Genomic DNA, 23,218 nt, shown 5'->3' on the forward strand with positions numbered 1-23,218 from the left:
CACGGACACAGCTCCGACAGAAAGCGCGCATTTAAGCGACGACAACAATTTGTTCTCACCCGAAATCTCCATGTCCTCAACTGGTTTCCTCAGTTCCCTGACCAGTTCCAGCTCAATGCGACGTTGCTCCATCTTACGCTCTTTACTGGCCATCTTTTCGGCTCGCACTTCTTGGCGTTTACGTTCGCGTTCCTCCAGGCGTTTACGAGCTTCCAGCGCCTTCACAAGTACCATATGTTGCCTTCTACGTTCACGCTCCTACACACAACAACAAACTCGAGCACATCCACACACAACGCAACAGGAAACGCATACAAAGCAACAGTTTCAAATTGTGGTAACACTACTGACTTAGAAATACTGTATTAATCACCTCTTTTGTGTTTGTAGGAAATATACTTCCCACAAGTTTTACCGTAAAATTGACCCGTAACTGGGTTTATCCGACACACATACCTTTCCTGACCAGTCACAGGCAATGGGAAACATATTTTCTAACACAGATTTCACAGAGTTTATGAAAAGTGCATATCTAACTCTTAAACTGTACTCAAATCTAAGTCAGTAAAAAATAATGTTACCACAAACAGATTAAACTTCCTAGTAAGCAAGGTCCCAGCAGACTTGTATTACCATTATTATTACTTTTTATGCAAGAGTCCTCATTAAGAATGAATTAACTTCTCACATATCAAGTGGCAGGCTGTTCTGAACACTGTAATGAACTTTCTGATCCACGACCAGCTGAACAACTAACAGCTTTTCAATAACAATCCTCTGTCATGGCGTTAATTATTTACAATTAACTTACGGGGTACTGCAATTTTAGCTCAATATAAAACTGGGATTAGTGTCTAGAGTTACTTTCCATTCACGAGTCTGTGAGTCCTTGCTGTGGTACACTTCTTTTACTCAAGCATCAAAATTTCTCATACCATTTTAAATTTTTAAACATTTTCCTTAATCTAAAATACCCCTACGTACCCATAATTATAATTTTTTTTTATGTACATAGACAAAAATTTTAAAGTAATTATTTCAACAGCAGAAAAATAATTTGCACAATCAAATTTGAAAATAAATCTGTAAGTTCATGAAAATATAAAAATCAATTTTTATTTCCGTGGTCATCAAATATGTGGATTGTAAAGCAACGCACAGAACTTCAATATCACTGGAGAGTTCTGTGTGTGTGTGTGGCGTAAGAGTTACAGTGCCTACATGCATTATACACTGATCAAAATGTAAACATAACCTCCTTAAACTCACCAAACAAAAAAATTGTTTTTTTTTAAATATCTGCCAAAATATAAAAATATGTTTTTTCGTATTGTGTGTAAGATGTTTCTCCTTCAATGTGGAACTAATTTAGCAGGCAATTCAACAAATGGGAATCTCAATAGAAAATTACACATAATACACAGCACAAATTGCTAGAAAGATGCCAACAGTAATATTTACAAGGAACTAAAAGCCATGAATGTGATACTAAGCTGCTGACAACATAGAAAGCATCTTGTACCATATAAACTGCAAGATCACTCCAAAGTCTTTTGCTTACACCATATGATAAAAATAGGATGTAACATACCTACACAAGATCTACAGATGCTGTACGCTATTCACACTACTTATAATGAAAGCATTTAATTCCTGGTAATGAAAGCACACATCGAAGAACATAAGTTCACAATAACTAAAGAAAAAAAATTCTTACCTCACACAAATTTTTATGGCAGTCATCACTTCTATTTGTCAGTTATTTAAAAACGCTTTCAGAAACCCAGACTACATAGCATCAAATGATACGACGATTAATGAATTGGACAGAATGTGGAAGGAAGCGGTCATGACCCAAGTTAATCTAATGTCCTGGCATTTGCCTGGAGGAATTGAGGAAAACACAGAAACCTTGGTAAAGATTTAAATCTGAGACTTCTTAAATACAAATAGAATAATTACAAGAAAAGTTTATGATAAAACGCACGTATAAAATAAACATTTTACAGACTTTCTTTCAAAAATGTGACTGCAATAATAGTATACAAATTACTACGCCCAAATACAAATTAATGGACCAAAAACATAAAAGTTGGTATGGGTATGTGAATTATATTACTGTCAAACATACAAACCTGTCATCAATAAACTGAACACGGTGAAAGAACGAGAATGTAAAGTGTATATTGGCGTGGAAACAGACTGGTATATTCCTCATGTTCACCTACATACTATGTGCAAAATGCCTTCATTTTAATTTGATATTTGGAGTGACCTGTGCAACATTTACATTTTATTTGATCACAGAATATGCACAATGATGCTGACCACAACGAAAGAATCAAAATTACAATACTTATGTGAAAATAAAACAATCTTGGTTCTCTTATAACGCAGATGACTTAGCTTTGTCTCTGGAAAGTAAACTAATGAGAGAATTAAATGGTACAGACATGTTTCTGGAATAAATGAATGAAGAAAGAATTAAAAAAAAGTTTTGAACAGTAGATGGAAAACACCCAAGAGGAGACAAAACAGGATGGGAACAAGTTAGGAAAAATCACACAGAAGGAAGAAGCTGTGGGAAGACAGAGAAGTTTGGCTGTGAGACAACCCTCTAAAAGTGGAAAAAGTCTTAGGAAGAAGAAGAAGAAGAAAAAGAAGAAAAAGACTTTTAAACCTACATGTATGCAGCCAGTTTAAAGAACAGCAGTATAATGATTTTGGTATCATAGCTTTTTGGTCAGTTTTCACTCTTATTCAGTACACATTGGAAAAGCATTCCCTGAGATAAAGATGACTGGCAAGCGGATATGTTCGCTTCCTTCAACATCCGACTGGTGCTCTACTCTCCTACAGGCTGGTAGCATCGTTTACATCCTGGGTTGTAATGCCATGTGGACTTGCAGGTAGATACCAACATTTTGGAGGAATATACTGCCCTCCATCTTCGGGGCCGAAGAGACAGCACGTTCCTCCGAAACACTGTCATCTACCTACAAGATCACACCGCATTACAACTAAGAATGTCAACGCCGACATTGTCATAGCTGTGAAAAACTCAAATCTCGAACTGTAGGAATGTTTTCACAAACAGTCCTACGCCTCAAGTCAGTATAATGACTTTGTCAATAAAGAGATAAAATCCAGTCACCTTAAATTTGAGACAAAACACATTAAACATTGAAATGCTCCTGCACTCCAAGGAATGTTCACATCACCAGACTGACATTACAGTGAGCGACACGACACGTGTCACGTTGTGGTCAACATCACTGCACAAGTGACAGAAAGTGACATACCAATTCCACAGTGTAGAGCATCTCCCTTTGCTTATTGAGTTCTTGCATGTAAAGCTGCACCGCATAAGGGGAAAAAAAACAGAAAACAGTGTGTTCACACATCAGCTCATTCACAACACTTATGGGACACCACTAGCAAGGTAACCAAGACTGTCCTGTTTTCATACAAAAGCATTAAATAACATACCCAAGTTGTAATTCCCAGATATGTCTGTGCCAAGAAAGAATTCATGCACGATTCTTTAAGTGTCTTTAGCTCCTAACAAGGAAATCTCACAATTACATGGCATGAAGTCCTAACGCCTGCCACAGCGATACTTTTAACTACAAAGATGTTTGATAAATGGCCACAGAAATGATCAAAGAATATGTGGAGAGACAAAATCAGGGAAGATACACACAGAATATAACAACGAAGAGTGGACACAGATATAAGACGAAGGCTGTTTATGGGAAGACAGGAACGGGGAAGGCTTCATCATTAAGATGACCTACCCTGATGGAGAATGTTAATAGTCGATGATAAGAGCATCTTAACCACGTTTTCCCACACACTTGTCTCTGTACATACCCTAACTCAGCAATGGTTTTACACTGAATTTTGTGATTTTGTACTAAAATCTAAGCCAAAATCAATATTTCTAAACTGTACTAGGTGTCCAATTAAGGTAGCCACTGTCTTGGAAAAATTAATGAATGTTTAAATACTTTAACAAGTATTTCTTTTATATAACAATTCTTCATACAAAACCTGTAGAATTCATTGAAGTAAACATTCTATGATGTAAGCATTTCCTTTAAACAGGAAGATGTTTTTGGGAAAATTTCTTGAAGATTCTGCTATGGGCCAAAATATTTTCTGGATTTCTCTAGTGATACTGAATGTGTTCAATTTGCTCCACAACTTAAGTGTGTGCTTGTCTAACTGAATCTTCTCATATAAATATGGAAGTATGGAAGATCAGCTTAAATTTATAAGGTTCCTCCTTTCCAGAAGTACCTTAAAAAAATCTTTATGTTTTATACGTCAATCTTTACCACAATGCATCTGGAAAACCTATACATTAAAGCAACTCTAATGTTCATAAAATTCAGGACATATCTGGTTAACCTTGCTTGAATACATAGATCATGAAAATAAATAACAATTCTGCTACTTGTTCATGTTTTTACAATGTGAAAAGCAGAAGAAAAGTCTTTTTGATAGAGGCTGAGCGAGAAATGCCGGCACTTGCACAAAGGACTGATTTTGGTCGTATGAGACGGACCTGTCGAAGCACGCGCTAGAGGGGTGTCAGCTTCAGTTGGTTTATAGCTCTAGCTGTGTTTATATCGGTGCGTCACCACAGTTGACGCTGTGCGACCCACCAATACTACTGAACTTCCCTCTCTCGGCTTACACGTCGCGCATTTAGGTGCCAACACTACTCGCGCGACCTACACATCAACACACGTAAGACAGGACAGAAATGAAGGACCACCAAGTGGAGTAAGGAGCCACAGATATCAGCAGAGTTTTATTGTCATGCCGTAACTCTTAAAATGTTCATGAAGAAAAATGTATCAGTGCTCAGCATTCATAGAAGATCTCACAGAACTTCTGTACACAAAATCATTAGGCATAAACATTACCGAAAGAAATAATTAGCATTATTAAGCTTACAAAAACCAAAGAAAAGATTTAATTTCAGTATTTCTGTTAGAAAGACTCCTGTTACTTTGTCTCATTTGATCTTAACAAGAGCATTTCTATGTTATGTTTAATACTAATATAGGCCTATTGTTACCTAAAAAAATCTTACTGTATATCTGTAGCCCTTATATGGCCCCTAACCTAACCTCATTTCTTACCTGTCTTACAGATTTACTTGCATTACAAGAACCCTGAAGAAGATTTGAGGTTATGTGAAGTCAAGTTACAAAATTGTTATTACTAACTTTCTAACTACTATTCATATTTCTTTACAATGTCTACAACCACATTTTTTTTCAACTAGCAATAAATAAGATTCTTATGAAGATACAAATTTTACAAACAAAGTAATATATATATATAGAATCAAAGGATAAACATAACATTATTTTCAATTCAAGTTTTTTAACTTTTCACAAGAAAAATTAACTGCCTTCACTACAAAACAGTTAAATGTTCCCCTTCTCTTGAAACTGTAGCAGCATAAAGTGCTGAAGACAGACAACTAACTCTGTTTTCAAGCTCTATACACTAAATAAGAAACAATATACAGAAAAGACTACAAGCAGTGCCCAAAGTACACATAAAACTACAGCTAAACTAATGTAGGATATAAAAGCACACAATTAGAATGACAGCAAACTACAAGGAAGTATGTCCAGCTTTGTTACAGAAAAATTTCGTTCCAGTACAAACTAGTGTTTAATGCAAAAAGCCCATCACTAAAATTTATTTTATCAAACTAGAGCAATTTTTCTTTAAGATAGTTAACAGATCTGTTAACCTCAATACGCCCAGTGATTTCATAAATTTATGATATCAACGGTCTGAATATTATTTTCACGTGTGTTTAAGGATCCCCAATTCTGACTACTACTATAAAATCTTTCATGAAAATAACCCCTGCATCTAAGAGATATAGCTAAATTGAGGAAATAATTTTGTCTCATAAAACAGTATGAACAGCATCAAAATATTTTAACATATTCACACATTTCCTTGACAGCACTGAGACTACACTCACAAAACATTAGCTGATGCTCCTTAGCGAACAACAGAAACGCTGCAAATAACAATAAGCTGATATTCAAGTGTGAATAACTATTAGTGGCCAATCTTTTGCGACCTGAATGATCATATATTTGTAACAATTTTTATAAAAATTACAATACAGTAATTATTCTGGCAGGAAAACCACTCTATCAATAAATGAGAATAAAGTACTTACTTGCTCCTTGATAAGTACGGCTTGCTGGCGTTTCAATTCCCGTTCCTGAAACATTGCAAAATTTCAAACTTAGACATACCGACCGAACTCCACCAAGTACAGTCTTTCTTTAACAGCTAAAGTTGAAGCTACTTGGTAATTCCAATTTTATGGAACCTTCAAATTTGTGTGTGGCCATATTCATATGCGCCAGCCATCAACCAGATAAATCTGCTAGTCAAATTTTTTCAAATCTCTTTTGAATACTACATGCTCTGCCAATATTAGTAACCTAATGTAATTTCTTTTACACGAACATCAAATGTAACATAAATTTTCTCAAATATGATACAAACTTTCAGTATGCTGAATACTTAACAAAACACAAAGAAAAATAATTTGATATTGATGGGTGTCACACATCTCGTCTGACACAATAATCTGCCTCCGTCTGAAATAAATGAGCATCGGGATGTATTTGGAAAAACTTGTGTACTCCCCTGGAGACACCGTCCTACACCTCTCTTTGTTAACCACTCCTCACCACTGAGTCAAGTAAAAGACATGTAATGCAACGTTACCTGCTGTTTTCTCAACTGCTCCTCCTGCCGCTGTTTCTCCAGCTCTTCCTGGCGCCTGCGCCTGGCCTGAACATGCAACATAAACAACAGACCCACATCCATTCAGTATGCGCAACATTCAGCATGCGACAACTACCAACATCTGACAGCAAGTGAGTATGTTTATTAAAAATCTACAGCAGCCTGTCTTAACAGTGATCTGCAGCAAGCATCTGTCAAGAGAAGGAAACGGGACTTGGTTACTCATGCAATGGCAAGCCCACTTCACATTCAGAAGTGTGCAGTTCAATCCCACCCATAAAAAAATCAGATCAACGCTTTCACATGCTGTTTTAATAATTTCTTTCAAATCACTGACAGATTTATTTGAGATTTATTTAATGACACTGTCAATCATTCAGACTAGCGTCAAATCGCAGGATGAATCGGAAAAGACGCGGAAGAAAGTGATCGTGGCCTAATTTAAGGTACCATCAGGCATTATCTTAGAGGGACCAAGGACAGCCAAGAAAAACCAAGTACAGCCAGTCTCTGGGATAAGACCTGGATTCAACGCAGGTGTACTAACCACTTGGCTGTGACACCTCAGTAACTACCAAGCAATTTCTCAAAATCAACCATGAGGCCAACCCAGCCCCCTACACAATGAGTATCATAGTTCTTTCTTTCAGGATTAAGGTGTTAGGGTGTGAAGCTAACCACTCACCTCAATCTAGTGCTGAGGTCAAGAATGCATGGAGTTATACCTCCATTACTCCACACATCTGCATAGTGTGGTGCTTAATTATGAATCACGGACAACTGTACCTTACCTGAAACACTATCTGCTAACAGGTATCCAGAATAATATGCAACCTTTCTTAACATAAATGTTTTTGCAGACGATACATAGAAAGGCTTGGTTGACATGACAACCCACATGAAGTAGAAATGCCTTAGGAGGATGCATAAGATGTGTGATACGTGAAAACAGCGGCCTGTAAAGTTCGATATATTACAAGCTTCTTCTCTAAACAACGTAGACGATAAATTTTATCATAGAAATATGAGAGAATTTCACTGTACCAAAATCTTCCCACAAATTTTAAATATTCCTAGCAAGAGTATCAAACCTGTTACTCTTGTGGTCCAAACAGCATCTGTGAAATGAACCACTGTTATGTTAGTAACTCACACAAAGTTTTCTACTAAGCATCAGCTAAGATACAGTAAAAAAAAAAAAAAGTTCCATGCAGGTTAACATGTTCCTTTCTAATGACATAAGTTTAATGGCTGTTTCAACCTCAGATTGTAGCTAGTGGAACTACACAGAACATTCTATGTTTGTTAGAATTAATACTCTAGAAGTACCAAATGTCCTTACAATTACTGTAAAACTTCAATGTTATGTGACACAAGTCAAGAACTCCACTTGTGGGTGGCACATGCTTGACTTTCAGGATAAATTCAAAATGACATGAGAAGGTTTGCAATGGCCATTACTCCATGAAAATTACTGCTTTTCCCCCAGTACTGTAATCATTATTGAAATGCACGTCATTAAAAAATCATAGCATTAGTGTGATACAAAAAGCCCTTATGTTAATTAATGACTGCTGCAGTGGATAGCTTGCAAACACTAACAAGAACATGTGTGTACGTGTGGGTGTATGTATGTGCATTAAACATCCCACTCTACTAAGCAAGTTTCAACGTTCCTAACAATATGGACAGTTCTGACAGCTGTATTTTATCGAGTGACTAGCGTCAACTCAAGCATGAAGAGGGTGACAGTCAGAAGAATCCATTTGTTGTTTAATTTTTTCTCCCAAGCAGATATAACTCAGGTCTTGTGAAGTCGTTTCTTCTATGCTACCAAGCATTTGATAATTTCTATCCCCTACTCCCATAGCCTGCAACATTTCAAACTGCCATGCTGGTTTGGGGAAAAAATCTAGTCTACTATTCTGCCTGTTCATTTAACAGCGAGACCTCGTTTTATAGGCAAACATTTTCAAATAATTCATTTACACAACCACTATAGTTTCAACAGTGATAAATGTAAAAAAAGAAAACTGAATACTTGCAAAACAATTCATACAAAATAAAAATAAAATACAACATTGAGACCACTGTCATATAATGCACAAAACATTAACCAATATCGAGATGAAATCAGATGAGCAATGAGTAATCTTTTCATGAGATCCTGCTTTTCAAATTGCTTGGAAAAAGTTGTATTTCCTAATACACTCATACAAATCCAATTTAAAATTTACAAAAAAAAAAAATCAAAATAGTTTTGGAGCATTTCGAAACAATGTAACCTTTCTGTATTAAATGGGAAAAATATATTTTATCAGCTGGTACGAGGTTTCACTGTAATCAGGGCCTACATGAAAACCGGGAAAGAAAGGGGGCAGAGCATCAGCTAATGATGATTAAGTCTTACCGTTTCTTGCATCTGCATTAGCAGCAAATCATCTTTATTTGGGGAGGAGGATGATCTTGCTTCAGGACTCTCATTCTCGCTCTTCGTCATCACGGGAACGTTGTTTTCGTAGGCCGTGAGAACGCCGTCACGATTTTTCCAAATAGTTGCGACGGTGGAACTCGCTAGCCCTAACTCACGGCTAACGTCCGATTTGCTTTTCCCGCTCTCTATTTCACGAATGATGTGCATTTTTTGTTCAAGTGTGAATGCAAGCCTCTTCCGACCCTGTGGCAGGCAGAAATGCCAGTAACACTAATGCTGTGGCAGCTAAGCGAGACTTGGCAGGAAGGGAGGGGGGTCAGTTTTGCCATCAACATTCTCTAACTTCTATATAAGATCAGAACGCGACTTACTGCAATGAAAGTCAATGCTACAAAACATGTTATTCCCATCCCATAACCTCCATAATACATATAACAAGCTGCTAAAATGAAAAGACAACTAACAAAAATTATCTTGAATTATAATCAGCAAACCAAACAAAAAGAAAATCACTTTATATGAAATGTGCCATTTTTTATGACATCGATAACAACCTCCCAATTAAAATTACATTTCTCCTATTAGTCTTTGCTGAGATCACCACCCACAGGAATATTAAATCAAAATTTAAAACACTTTACCACATGATATGTAAATAAACCATAAAGAAATACAATTGCCCCACGAAGAAATAAATATGACAAAAACTTTTACAGTACATAATCTTTCTTAAGCTGTATGAACATAACCAGCATTTTCTTTCGTATAGAAAATGCATATCCAAATTCAGTACTGCTTTCTGCATTATGAAAACTGATTTACATTTTACAACAGTTGTTCCTTGTTAACCAAATTCGAATTTTGACAAAACCAATTCATGCTTAAAACACAGCCAATTATTGTTAAAATGGAGTAATGGCCTTTGCGAAATTTAATTATTCTTAACTATGAATTTTATTTCAATAATAAGACACTCAACTAATTTAGACAGGGCTGCATATAATACATAACCTCAAAATCTTCCAAACTTCTAAACATAAAGGCTATATTAAACAGAATGTCAAGTATGCATAAATAATTTGCTGTATCTGCACGGACACAGCCTATTTTTATTCCTCAGCAGATCACCTGTTGATAAATACTACTACAGGCAAATTTCAATTCCAAAACTCTTAAAATGGTTGTAAAGAAAAAATACACAAGGCTTATTACTTACTTATTCAGCTACATTTGTACCCCACTCCGTTAAAAGAACACAGGCGGTAAGAACTGTGCACAAAGTTCCTCATATTCTATCAAGCGCTACCATAGTTTTCAGCGATTACATCCTTTATGGCACGAAAACAAATATGCAGATATATTCAGAGGTCTTTCCCGCCTCTATCATCAGGGCGATGAGTGATGGAGGCAGCAAGGACCTCTGAAACATCAGTAAACTTCTACCAGACTACTCGGCGCATCGACCCAGAAGACAGAGCAGATGTGCTAACCACTTGACCGCAATATTTAGTTTGAAGCAATTAGGACAATACAAGAAGAGTACAAATGTAACAGCATAAGAAATTGAAGTTATAATAAGCCTTGTTTAATTCCTTCTTCAATTAAATTATCTGGCATCTTGCACTCCAGCTACAATCCAAGACGAAGACATATCACCTAAACCACAACGTTTACAACAATATAATTATTAACAATAATTATCTGTAACCATAATCCTTGTTAATCCAAAACCCAAAAACGACAGCTTGTACCACAGATGACATGAAATGGAGGAAGACAAACACCAAGAAAAACTAATTAACTTACTCCATGAAGCAGAGTCCTTACGAAGCCGACAAAACACTTAGCAAGCCAGGAAACTGCTTACCTTTTACAGAAACTGTATGTTCATTACTGTGTTCGTATAGAACGGGATAAAGAATTTAAATAAATTATTTTTTCTACAGTAACATATTCCAGTAGTTACTTAAAAAGTAACAAGAGTACATAAAAACATAAGTAATCAATCAACAGCAAAGAAAATCTCAAAATAAATAAATTAAGTAGTTATTTAATATTAAATTTATGAGACCAGAGAAAATTAAACTTTGAGGTTAAGATCGATTCAAGTGGTTAACAGAACCAAAAATAAAAGAATATGATAACGCAGTTTCTTAGGTAAGTAAAAGACAATTTTCTACGAAACACTTTTCATCAACACAAACGAGTAAGTTACTTTATTCAACTTTGAATTCAGAATGTCAATGAAAGTAATAAAGGCACAGATGATCATGACTGATTTACTAAGAAACTGGTACTGAGTTTCTATGGCATATAGAGGCCAGTTGGTAACAAAGTACCACATATGAAGCTTGCAGAAATGTGATATCCGAAGTTCTCACGATGATGATGACAGCGATACGTTCCTTCAAAAAGTTTGTATCTACCTACAAGTCCATAAAGTGTTGCAACACAAACCAATATTGACAATCATGCAAAAGCGATGTTCCCTCGAAACATCTCTTCCATAAATATCCATATTTCCCTGCCGAAGTAGTCGATACATTAATTAACTTGATTTGAGTACTCTAGAAGAACGGGGAAAAATAATTTTACGTTCGTCAAGGGACACTCTGGTATCACTTGGACCGTACACGTCTGTCAACAAACAGAGCCTCAACGCATTGTAAAGTAACCCAAGAATCAATCTATTAAGTACACTTATGAGATGTCTAATATGAATCACGCCCAAAACAACACGTATACTGCATTTCCTCAATCCCTCTAGGCGAACACTGAGGTAATATTCCGAAACAAGCTACAAGCACTTTATTCAAAATCTTTATCAGTTCACGACGAACACATCTCATTCAATAGTCAACAAATAGCCCACAAACTAATTACCCACAACCCAATCTGACAGTGAAGCCAAGACAGACCGATCACAAGGCAACCGGCATCAAGTTGGGAAGCTGGGTTTCAATTAATTTCCTACAGGGGTATGAATATTTCTCTTCATCAACATCAGCAGGTCCGGTACCGATCAGAATGCCATCTAGGAACTTAATCCTTGAAGGTGTAAAGATCGCCTCTACATATCCTAAGGTCTCGTGCGTTATTCTGGTGGAGGGGACTTGGCTACACCTCATGACATAATTATTTCTATCCACAGACTCCTATTGACTCAAACTGCTCGCTAAATACAAAACCGAGTGCTCCTTCAAAAAATGTAGCATCTGCCCTCAGGAACGAATGGATAAAAGAGTTGCTCAAAATCCCCGATGCATCAGAAGCTCAGTCTGTTTTTTTGTGGGTTTTTTTTTTTGTTTTTTTTTGGATTAACAAGGTGAATGTCTACATTACCAGATTCGAACAGCTATCAGGTGAGACGTCTCAACTCTGGCTTGGCAAGACTTTACTTCATTACTTACTGAAAAGTTCATAAATTACAAACATCACATTACCTCCATCATCTGCTGATTGCGCTGCTCCCGTTCCCGTCTAATCGCTTCCTGGCGTTCACACCTCTCCTGTTCTTTCAGCAACCTTCAACAAAGAACACGGTTCATGATAACTACTGCACCAACTGTGACGTAATGACTTGCAATGCAGGGGTTTCGGGTTCGAATCTTGGCTCGGAGACCAGATACCTTAACCTGAGTGACTCTGAGGTTTTGTATGTCCTTTTAGGCAAACATTTCTTCTGCATTCTTCAATTCAACATTTAGAATCTTTTTTATTCAGTACTATGTAAAAGAAACAGCTGAGGAAGTCAAGGGTTAATGAATGATGCAATAAATTTTAAAATATCAGAATTTGTGAAGGCAGGAGGGGGTTCCACTCAGTTCAATGCTATAGCCGCAAAACACATCGTAATTCTCGCACATTTAAACGGAAGGCCAACAACCAGTGTGTGTGTTACCTGACATGTTCTTTCTGCCTCGCTGCTTCTTCTTTTGCCACTCGCTTGGCTTCCTTGGCGGCCATTGCCGCCTTTTCTCGTTCTAGCTGTTGCTGCAGCTTCTGCTCCTGGGCCATCTTAGATGCCTCAGACCTAAAACAATGAAATATAAACTAAAGTGACAATACTGCATGTTTTCATATATAAAAAATATGATACTTACCACCAAAATTTATATCACAACATATTTTAAAAGGAAATTAATTTCAAAATTAAATCCTTCCTTACGAGCACTACACTATTATGTATAAATAATAATGTCAAGTGTCATCAAACAGAAAAAGTATTAAGATTTGATTCATACCAGGCAGTGGGGGGAAAAAAAAATGTTAAAAATGAGTAAAAGTATATGACAAGACAGATTTAAATTAAACTCATATAAGTGAGATTTCAGGTGTAATTATCTCTGTTCATGTGGACACCTTAGATTCATGTGTCTACACTAAACGGAAGGCAGCGTTCCTGACCTGTGTGAACCTGAGCGTGATTTGAGACTTCTTGACAGTCTCATCTCCTCCAGACGTTTCATAACTTGTTCCTCAGATAATCTGACATATTCCTCACCCACTGTTGGTTGTAGGAAGTCACCAAGCAGCACCTTGGAGCTGAAGCTGAAGTTATCCCGATTCATGTCCACGATATTATTCTTCTCCAAGAACTGAAAAAGAAGAAGAATTGCGCGGTATTAAACAAACATTAAAGGCGACTTGATATACACATTTTCGTTATCCACATTTTACTTCAGCATCGTGAAGATAATCAACAACCTGTTCACAACCAACGTACAAGCTGCCATGCAGGCCCGCTGAGCTGCAAGTGCAGTTTCATGAAGTTATGCCATCATTTTTATAAATAATGACCTCTAATGGTGTATATAACTCAGAAAATCCAAGTGCTTGTTATGCATTAACCATTTTATTCACTTTCAATATTAACGGCAATCTGCAAGAACACAACCCCGGACATAACAAGACTCGCCCGTGTGTTCTTCATCTTATGGAAGGGACCTGTGTTCTAACAGAAGACACGAAAGACTAGACTACTGCAGATTCCTAAGTTTTCTTCAGCATCTCCTCGATAACAGCCTATGAGAAACTCCTCTAAAATAAAGTTTAGAATTTCATTGTGACAGTTATGGTGACTGATCCATAAAATAAGAGTCTATTATGTCACATCCTTAAAAAATAAATAAATAAATCCGTGGCGTAACCTCCCTCTGAGAGCCAAGGCCGACTAGCCTGACGTTCACATGCCTAAGCAGAGGTGAACGATCACCCAAGCAGATACAGAGTGACGTGTGGTCAGCATGACAAACACCCAGCCATTGCTATCTTTCCTGACAGGATTACGCTACTCATCGTAGCTCCCCAAATTCCTCACGACGCTGGGTTGGCACCGGTCAAAAGCTCATGAGAAAATTTCTACGCAATGTAATGTAATGGAAATGTTTGTTTTATATCAATGAAAATTAAGTTTCCTGCCAATTCTTAAAGCAGATTCCCAGTACTAAAACATCCACTCACCTTCATCTAGCGCTAAGATTAATCGTCTATGGAGCCTTACAACCAGTCTCCCAATACTTCGTGGTTTGGCATTTAAGTGCAGGTAAACCTGCATCCTCTTATCAAAATACAGCAGAACGTGGAAACAGTTGAAAACTATTTGTACACACGACACTCACTCTGACGACATCTGGGTATTGCTTGAAACGCCGGCCACACGGGGAAAAGTATGTCACTTCTCCCTTTACAACGCCAGTACGGCTCACTCCATTGATTACCGTTTCCCTGCGCCAGCCATGCTCCAGTGGAATTCGCAATTCACGTTCATCTACCTCTAATTTGCGACGCTTTGCTGCTGGACCTAAAAGCCAAAACATATTTGGTGTTAACTCCTTCCTGCAGGAGAAAACTACTATGCAATCAACAAATTACTTTCTATTATGTTCTTTGGCAATAAACTTAACCTAACCTAACCTGAGCCATCTTCCCCTTCTCTCTTCATTGCTCCTTCTGACATATCTTCTCCGTCATCACTGTCGCTGGGAAAACCTTCTTCGGATCGTGAGCCCGAGTCGCTGCTTATATCAGGAGCGCTGCTGTCCTCACTAAGGCCCTCCACGGCTCGAATCTTCAGCTTGTTGTCACCATCAGACCGAGAGCTCACCTTTTATACAAAGAGAACACTTTGTCAGAATTAAATATTTGTTTCTGTCGTCGTCCTATTGTTATCTCTTTCAGGAACCAAGCATTTGATGTGCGTGGGAGCATGGAAAGGGTGGGGGGGTGGTGGTAAAACCCCCTCTCAACAATATTAAAGTAGGCGATAATTAAAGCAGTGTGAAGTATCGATGCCAGAAAAAAAACCACGACCTGAGAAGCCAAGGCCATATGCATTAAGTCGCATTAACCACGGCAATTAACACCACTGAAATGTTTGTCTTTCAGCGTTTTGTCTAAAATAGTCATCACATAGGCTGTATCTATCTGATCATTTAAAATATCTCTATCCGTCCATCTGCGCTCGATAACTTCTACAGATAATGAAGCATGAAAATTAATTGTTCCGCAAACCGCCTTACAACACAGTTATAGTATTTATGCATTCTCACCAGATGTCTCTTTTGTTTACTAGTATCTCCCTTGCTGTCATCTGAAGGAGCACCCGGAGACAGTGGCCTCTCTTTCTCTCCGTCTTCACTGGTGCTGACCGGACCTTCTTCCGAGTCGCCTGGGTCTCGATCTACTGGCAAAATAACCGCTGCAATGTACAGGTACTTGGCAAATGGTGACAACTGCGTTTAGGACAAATTCATGGAACGACCTGTTCGGTGGCTTACAGCCGACTACTACGAAACTACTCACACCGACGGTCTTCACGACAAAGTGTGAATATAAATCAAACATTTCTCTACGAGTTTTTGACTGGATGCCCCAAGAGAAGAACAAGACACTGTACATTCTATTACATGTAAAAGAATTATAATCAGCACGTAGACGGCGATTTGGCACCTGTGGAAGCCAATGCGCCGTGTTTTTCTCTATATATATATAACCCATGACAGAGAAAGCAGCTTTCTTCTAAGAAAGATGTTCGAGAGGTGTCCCAAATTCCCTTTCTTTGATTTATAACATACCCTTGTTAGCTGCAGGCAGTTGCTGCGACTGTGGGGAAGACTGCTGAGTGCCGAGGATGTTCGACTTCAGAAGGGACACCTGGTGGTTGAGTGGCGAGACTTCCAGTCCGGCAGAAGGTTTGATCCCAAGAGCTCGACTCTGTGCCAACAAGGAAGCTACTGTATTCTTCTTAGGTTTTGACGTGCCTCGACCAAGATTACGGGGCCGGCTCTCCTGTTGCATGAAGTACAGAGAGTAGGGATTAATGTTCAAAACTGGGATGATAAAATGCCTACTAAGATTTGGAAAACCGAGTTATTTGTCGGTTTATTATAATTTTGACAAATTGCTTTTGAAACGGGGCACAGACCGTCAATTGCGGGCTGTAACATTGTTTGGTCTTGTAGGCAGTTACCGACGTTCCTCTGAAATGTCGGTCGCCTACACAGCGTTACAATCTAAAACCCCAAAATAAAAATCCCAAATCTCAGGGCACAGGGAACAGATTATTTCTCAGAATATATTTTTTAGCGCGTAATGCACTGAGCCGACAAGACTGCTGACAACCACAAGAAATTACAATTCCACTATACGCCAGCGTAGAAATATTCAATCAATAATAGAACACGACACAGAACTACTCAATAAACGACGCATCGAACGCCGTTCCAACAAAACTGACAAATAACACCACAGATATAAACGTGATTCGTAATCTTACATCTAAGGATTTAAATGGTTCTGATACATCTACGGAACGTCACATCCCTACAAATTATCATAACACTTCAGGCAGACGTGAAAAAGTTACCTTCGCTTGGGAATCATTTTCTTCACTTCCACTAGACGGCCGTGGAGAATCAGCAGCAGCAAACAACTGAGCTAATGATGGGCTTGGAGATGCTGGAATCACAGGAGACGGACTCTGGATCACCCTTCTCGGCTTCGGACCCGGCTTACGTCGAGCTGAAACAACAGTCGGTTAAATAGAACAACACAGCCTCTTTGCTGAAAACAGGGCTTTTTTATACAGCGAGAAACTAACTCGTCATCGTTGCCGCAACAAATTCCATTAAGCAGAGCCTTTCTTGAGAATCTAATAATATACCCAGCTACTCACTATGTTCACATGAGCCTACTATCTGATCCCTGTCCTGAGCAAGATGAATTGAATTTCTTGCATAAGAAAGAAAACTTCAGACATGAAAGACTTACAAGTTCTTTCAGTCGCTCCTGGAGTGCCGAGAGACGCCGAGAGGGACGACAGTGACGAGAGAGACGAATGCTGAGCGCTGTTGCTGCCTGAATTGCCCAAGGACGAAGACTGTTGTGGTTTCAGTGAGAGGTTAAGAGGGGCTTCAGTTTCAGGCGTTGAGCTGGCAAAAGAAGGGATGTTAAGCGGAACAGTGCCATTGCTGCTGTGCGCTGGCAGCTTTATTAATTCCACTCTATCCCTGTCACGCTCCTGGGAACCAGAAACTGGACTATCACAATAATCTGGAGGCTCCTGAAGCTGCAAAAGAAAATGATTTTGTTTTAAAAAAAATCCCTTCCTGCGTTGGCGTAACGAGTTTCGTTCAAGTAGCACGCTAATAATTCAGGATGCTGCTAAAAAAAGGTAATTTACATTAAGAGTTTTACTTATGAAGGTTTTTTATTATAAAATTTGTCTTGAATTTTATTAGTTTTGTGGTCAACATCCTCGAGCCTTCACATAACATCTGATGCCCTGAGTAACAAAGTTCACTGACACTGCTATTTAATATCACACTATTACTTTTGCTTTTACAAACAAGATCTACTTCGTCCACGGAATATCTGACACTGATCCAGAAAGGATTAAGCAACAGTTCTAATGCTATAACCCAATACGTGCTCCCGCACTCCACTTACTCGACCGCGCGGATATCTCCTGCCTCCCCTCTCGATGAGCAAGCCGGTGGATGAATGGGCGGTCATCACGCTTACAGACGGAGGGTCCAGAGAGATCGTTTTCTTGCGGCCTCTGTTGGTCGTGCCCGGGATCTTAGGCCCAACAATGGACGATGTGTACTTGATTATTTCAGTGTCAGGGGGAAGACGAACGCCACCAAGAATGCTTGCGGGATCGCTGCAATTAGCGGACGCTCTGTTTTATTTCAACACGGCAGAATCACTTTAACTTAACGTACGTATTATAAAGCAAATGTTGACATTCATTACCTCAGTAGGTGGTCGATCACAAATGCTAAGAAAACCTTATAAATGACGCAAGGTACAAAGCAAATACTGATAAGCATATGCATCTGTTCAAATTTAGAAATAAAAATGAGATTAAAGATGCATTAACCACAACAAAAAATTGCACAAGAACAAAATATCGCAACGTACCTTCCTTCCCTACCGGAAGCACTAAATAAAACAGTAAAAATACAATAAATATCATCTTCATTTACGGCACAACAAAACTCACCTAAAACACGCTACAGGGGGGGAAAAAAAATTAACGCAAACATTTTCAGGACAGAAAAATAAAATAGGTTCAAATGGCCATTTTATACATTTTAGGTTAAACAATCAGTTCTAGTTTCACAACATTTTTATTTCCTTTCATTCTAGACAGCTACAAATTTCAGGTCAGTAAACGAAACAAACCCCACGAGTTACTGAACGCACATCGTATTTCAATAGATGAAAGGCGGGATTTGGCTTGACTAAGGACGTTATTCTACGTCTTCATCTGCGAAAATTACATATTGCATAACTTTCTTATAAATTCACATCATTCGGGAGAACCACCCGTCACTTTTATTCCACAATTAATTTTTTTTTTTTTTACCATTATCTGAGGTTGTCGCTAATTATAACAGAAATGCAGTCAGTAAATGTTTCCTGAATCAGTACCTGATAATGCTTGGAGAAGGGTGAGTACTGGCACTGGAAACGATGGGCGATATTTCTCGCTCTCTCTCGCGGTCCCTCTCTCTTTCTCTTTCTCGTTCACGCTCCCTCTCTCTTTCGCGCTCACGTTCCCTCTCCCTCTCCCTCTCTCGATCCCTGTGATGTGAGCTGTGACTACTTGAAATCGTAGCGGGTAAATTCGCAGTTACCGACGAAAGCGAGGATGACGACGTGGTAGTCTTTGAGCCAGACCCTGATTTACCACTAGATTTACTAGTTGATACTGAAAAGAAAGATGCATTTCATAAAATGTACTTCTCAAAGAGTCGATTATTTATTGTAGTAAAGAAACTGCGCCCATGGGGGCGGAATCCCTGTAGCAAGTCACGGTCTAATTGCTGTTACGCCCAACGGGAAACATTACTCGACAGAAATTTCAAACAAACTTACCGTGGGGCTGGCCGTGAGGTGCGGACAGAAGGGAATATCCTGGAACAAGCCCCTCGGTACCGGGCAATCCTGCAAATGGAATCCCGCTTGCAGCGGCTGATGCCTGAAGTCGCGCTAGGTAGTCTTGGGCTGCGAGATGAGATGCCATTGTCCACCATGCCGCACCTGTAAGACACACTTAATGTCATCAGCATCGACAGATTCGCGGATTGAAGTCAGTAAGCTCCAGTTACGAGGATTAAAACTCTCGATCTCGATCTGTTTTGTATGGCCATGAAATATGGCCTCTTATTCACCGTTAAAACACGAATTGCAGGCGCACACAAACAAAATGCCGAAGGGAAATCTCTGGAGCGAAGACATGAAACACACAAAATAGTAGAACTCCAAAGGCTCAACATTTTTACACATCTTCATGTCTCGTACAGTAGTTAAATCGAGGTTAAGGAAGAGAAGAGATTCGGCACCTCCTCCAGAGTAACAAATCTGAGGACAAAAGCTACTGGACATGGAGCAGATTTGAAATTCTCGCAGTAAAGTGCATGAATATGGCCGTCTTTTGGGTATCGTCGCCGTGCAGTCCGGTGTGGGGGGGGGAAAGGCATAAAAGTTGTGTATGCTTACTTGCAGGATTGATCCCCAAACTCGCGGCCTGACTTGCCGCAACGCTGAGCGTGCCGAGACTTCCGTACGATCCCGGCGCTGTGGTCGGGGGATGGTGAGGTGCTCCATACCCACTTCCAGAACTGCTCCGTCCCCCCATCATCGCAAAGGCTGCTGCTCCAGGCAAATGGTGGCCACCTAGATGGTTTCCAAATCCTCCAGGAATACCACCGAACAATGAATGGCCTGAAAATGATTAGAAAAACTTCAATTTCTATTTTAAATTCTTTGTGCAAACTGCGTAAAATAAACGCACATGCAAAGGTCTCATCTGTCCACTTGCTTGCGTCTGAAATCTACGTATCATTAAGATCTGAAACTTTTATTTCAGGTATTATTTTTGAAGCAGTGAATATTTAACAACACGCAAGGAATGCGACATTCCGTTTCCGATAAAATGTCGCAACACCTGCAGTGGGGGAAAGTTATCTTCCTCGTCAGTGCCCCACTTAAAGAGTCCGACGTGGAAATCTGTAAATCAGTTTGGCGTACACAATTCAGAAAAGCATTCTACACACAAGACTTTTCCGTGACGCTCATTAAATGTCTATGGTCATCAAAAATATTTAAAATAAAAGTTATAGATCTTAATTATACATTTTTTTTCATATAATATATTCATTCATTATATGATATGCCATTTCTTCTCACGTCTTAAAAATACAGGAAGTGTATTGGACCAATATGGACTCAAATGGAATTTTTCAAACAAATTTCTATTTGTAAAATTTTATAAATATTCAAAAAAAAAAGGGTTTTGTGTATAAAACACGCGACCCCCACGGAGAAGAGTTTTTTTTTGAGAAACCGAGTCACTAAATTAGTCAAAAGAAATACAGAGCCTTCTACGAAGCCCATCACATCTCATCTTCCCATAAAGTGAGACATCAAGTTTCACACCCATACAAAACAACAGGTAAAATTATAGTTTCTATTAACAAGTCTCACGATAAGAAACCTTAAAAGTAACGCCATCACATAAAGCCATTCAGCGGAGCAGTACAAACAAATGCCATGCAAGAACACACAATCATCATCACTAAACTCTCTTAATTTTCCATCAATTTTGAAATTCTAACGACGAAATAGCCGACATAAGCTCAGCAAATAACTGGACAATTCACATCAGACGCTGCAAAATTTTCCCTTCATTTCTACATTCATAAAATGCTGGGGGGGACACGACGTTTATCATAGATGCTTCCTCTGGAGTACAGTAACACGGTTCGAAAGCAGACTTCATAATTTATAATCGGCAGGGGCTCAGAAACAATGAAGGAAACAGAATTTGCTAAACACTTGAAGCTCTTTTATGAACGCAGTGGATATTCCTGGCTCGATTACAGCTATTACACAAAAGTAAATTTGTATACAACTTATCAAAACTTTCAAAGTAACTACAACCAGATATAGGATCAATTTGTCTTCTATCAAGGCCTTCGCTGACAACCAACGTCTAACGACATCTGAAGAGAGGAAAGACAATCAGCTGCAAATTTCTAAATCGTTAAGCACGCCGAACAAAGCTGATGACCGACGGAACACGAAACCGTAACCTTTCAAACGCATCTAACTCGACGAGTCAGGAGGTCTGCTATGACGGATGAATCCAGAAGTTCATTCCTGTGCCCACTTTTGGGCAGTACGCTGAGCCGGCTCATTCCACATCCCCACGCTATTTCTTAGGCTCCATTTCAATATTATCCGCCCATGTCTGCGCATGTCTCGTCTTTTGAGCTTACAAGATTGCCAGCTTAATCTACTCATTAATCTCATATGACCTGATTTAACCGGCCCAAGAACTCTTTCCGCTGTCGTGATGCGATCTTCGTCCATCCTCCACTTCCTTCTTCTCTCTGGTCAGAACATTTTCCTCAGGCACTCCAATCAACATTCTCTCCTCCAAATTCTACCACAAACTTACAACAGAATCTATTTTCTAATCCACAAACAAACATTCCATTCTCAATCCGTCTTGCGCATCCAAAAACTACAAGAGCTGAGTTCTCACCGCTTGTTCCTGCTCCCGCCGTGGACTCGCTCCGTGGCCAATAAGCTATAAAGAAGAAACAAGCATATGAGGAATTTTTTTTTTACAAATATGAGCTTCCAGGTTTTCACAGACATAAATATGAAGATTTTTCTTCTGGGATGTTGTAGCGCGCAGTCTGGTGCAGACTAATGTTCAAGAGGCAGTGAACTCTCCTGAAACATAGGTCAATTTCCACCAAATTACACAGCGCAACATCTTCAGAATTTTACCCAGTTCAAAATGTACCCCTCTCCGACGTGTTTCTAGGTGACTCGAGTCTGTAGGGAGGTAAGGGGAGACACAGAGAGGAGAGCTGAAGACGACGCAAAACCTGACAGAAAGGATAACAATAATCACTGTAACATCTAGTGCGCAAGAACAAAGCATCAGACCCCTCAAACCACCGTCGCTTTACTTTTCAAAACTCGAGTCACGTGTCGTTACCATAAATTCTTCTAACACAAGTACGTCATTCGACATATTTACATATGTCAAATGTCACAGGATAGACTACATTCCCTTTCTGTAGGGAAATCCGGGTTTGAATCTTGTTTTCCTCAGTCATATATCTCCCGTTTCATAGTAACCTTTTTTTTAATATTATCGATGCCAAGAAATTGTGACGTAAATATTAAAAAAAAATTCGATGGTCTTCACGTGACGTTAATTTTTACGAAACAAACTCGATCTTTAAAAAGCCATTTATTAAGGTACAGACATCTCACACACACTTAACACAACACAGCTTTTACCCTTCCTGATACATAGAAATTCGTATTTCAAGGTCACATTAGGACAAGACCCCCGCGGTCCACAGTTTTGACTTTCTAATTTTAGTGCACGAGACGTTTTTGCACGTTAACGCAGATTTAAAAAAGCACGCGTTCGTAAGATCGGGA

The 23,218-nt window shown here is 38.9% G+C and overlaps 1 protein-coding gene across 35 annotated transcripts in view; it reads right to left on the reverse strand.

Moving 5' to 3' along the window:
• The window catches only part of LOC110830138 (bromodomain adjacent to zinc finger domain protein 2B-like), a 114,442-nt gene that overhangs the window by 19,200 nt on the left and 72,024 nt on the right, over positions 1 to 23,218 (reverse strand). For 17 of the 35 annotated variants that reach the window (XM_087352727.1, XM_087352718.1, XM_087352723.1 and 14 more), the window contains 20 exons: positions 22,299 to 22,343; positions 20,249 to 20,473; positions 19,625 to 19,789; positions 19,178 to 19,457; positions 18,665 to 18,685; positions 18,188 to 18,404; positions 17,510 to 17,807; positions 17,106 to 17,260; positions 16,315 to 16,528; positions 15,790 to 15,923; positions 15,155 to 15,344; positions 14,860 to 15,041; positions 13,646 to 13,836; positions 13,140 to 13,271; positions 12,682 to 12,763; positions 9,215 to 9,481; positions 6,784 to 6,849; positions 6,223 to 6,268; positions 3,303 to 3,364; positions 60 to 258 (listed from right to left, as the gene is read on the reverse strand). In XM_087352727.1, the coding sequence (XP_087208853.1) occupies positions 60 to 258; positions 3,303 to 3,364; positions 6,223 to 6,268; positions 6,784 to 6,849; positions 9,215 to 9,481; positions 12,682 to 12,763; positions 13,140 to 13,271; positions 13,646 to 13,836; positions 14,860 to 15,041; positions 15,155 to 15,344; positions 15,790 to 15,923; positions 16,315 to 16,528; positions 17,106 to 17,260; positions 17,510 to 17,807; positions 18,188 to 18,404; positions 18,665 to 18,685; positions 19,178 to 19,457; positions 19,625 to 19,789; positions 20,249 to 20,473; positions 22,299 to 22,343 (3,171 nt within the window). Of the gene's footprint in view, positions 1 to 59; positions 259 to 3,302; positions 3,365 to 6,222; positions 6,269 to 6,783; positions 6,850 to 9,214; positions 9,482 to 12,681; positions 12,764 to 13,139; positions 13,272 to 13,645; positions 13,837 to 14,859; positions 15,042 to 15,154; positions 15,345 to 15,789; positions 15,924 to 16,314; positions 16,529 to 17,105; positions 17,261 to 17,509; positions 17,808 to 18,187; positions 18,405 to 18,664; positions 18,686 to 19,177; positions 19,458 to 19,624; positions 19,790 to 20,248; positions 20,474 to 22,298; positions 22,344 to 22,549; positions 22,722 to 23,218 lie in introns of those variants that run through there. The other 18 variants (XM_087352737.1, XM_087352743.1, XM_087352712.1 and 15 more) reach the window with 17 other exon arrangements.

The sequence above is a fragment of the Zootermopsis nevadensis genome, unplaced genomic scaffold, assembly GCF_977971745.1.
Source record: "Zootermopsis nevadensis isolate Lab colony 2312 unplaced genomic scaffold, Znev_1.0 Znev_ptg000021l, whole genome shotgun sequence".
Classification (NCBI taxonomy): Eukaryota; Metazoa; Arthropoda; class Insecta; order Blattodea; family Termopsidae; genus Zootermopsis; species Zootermopsis nevadensis.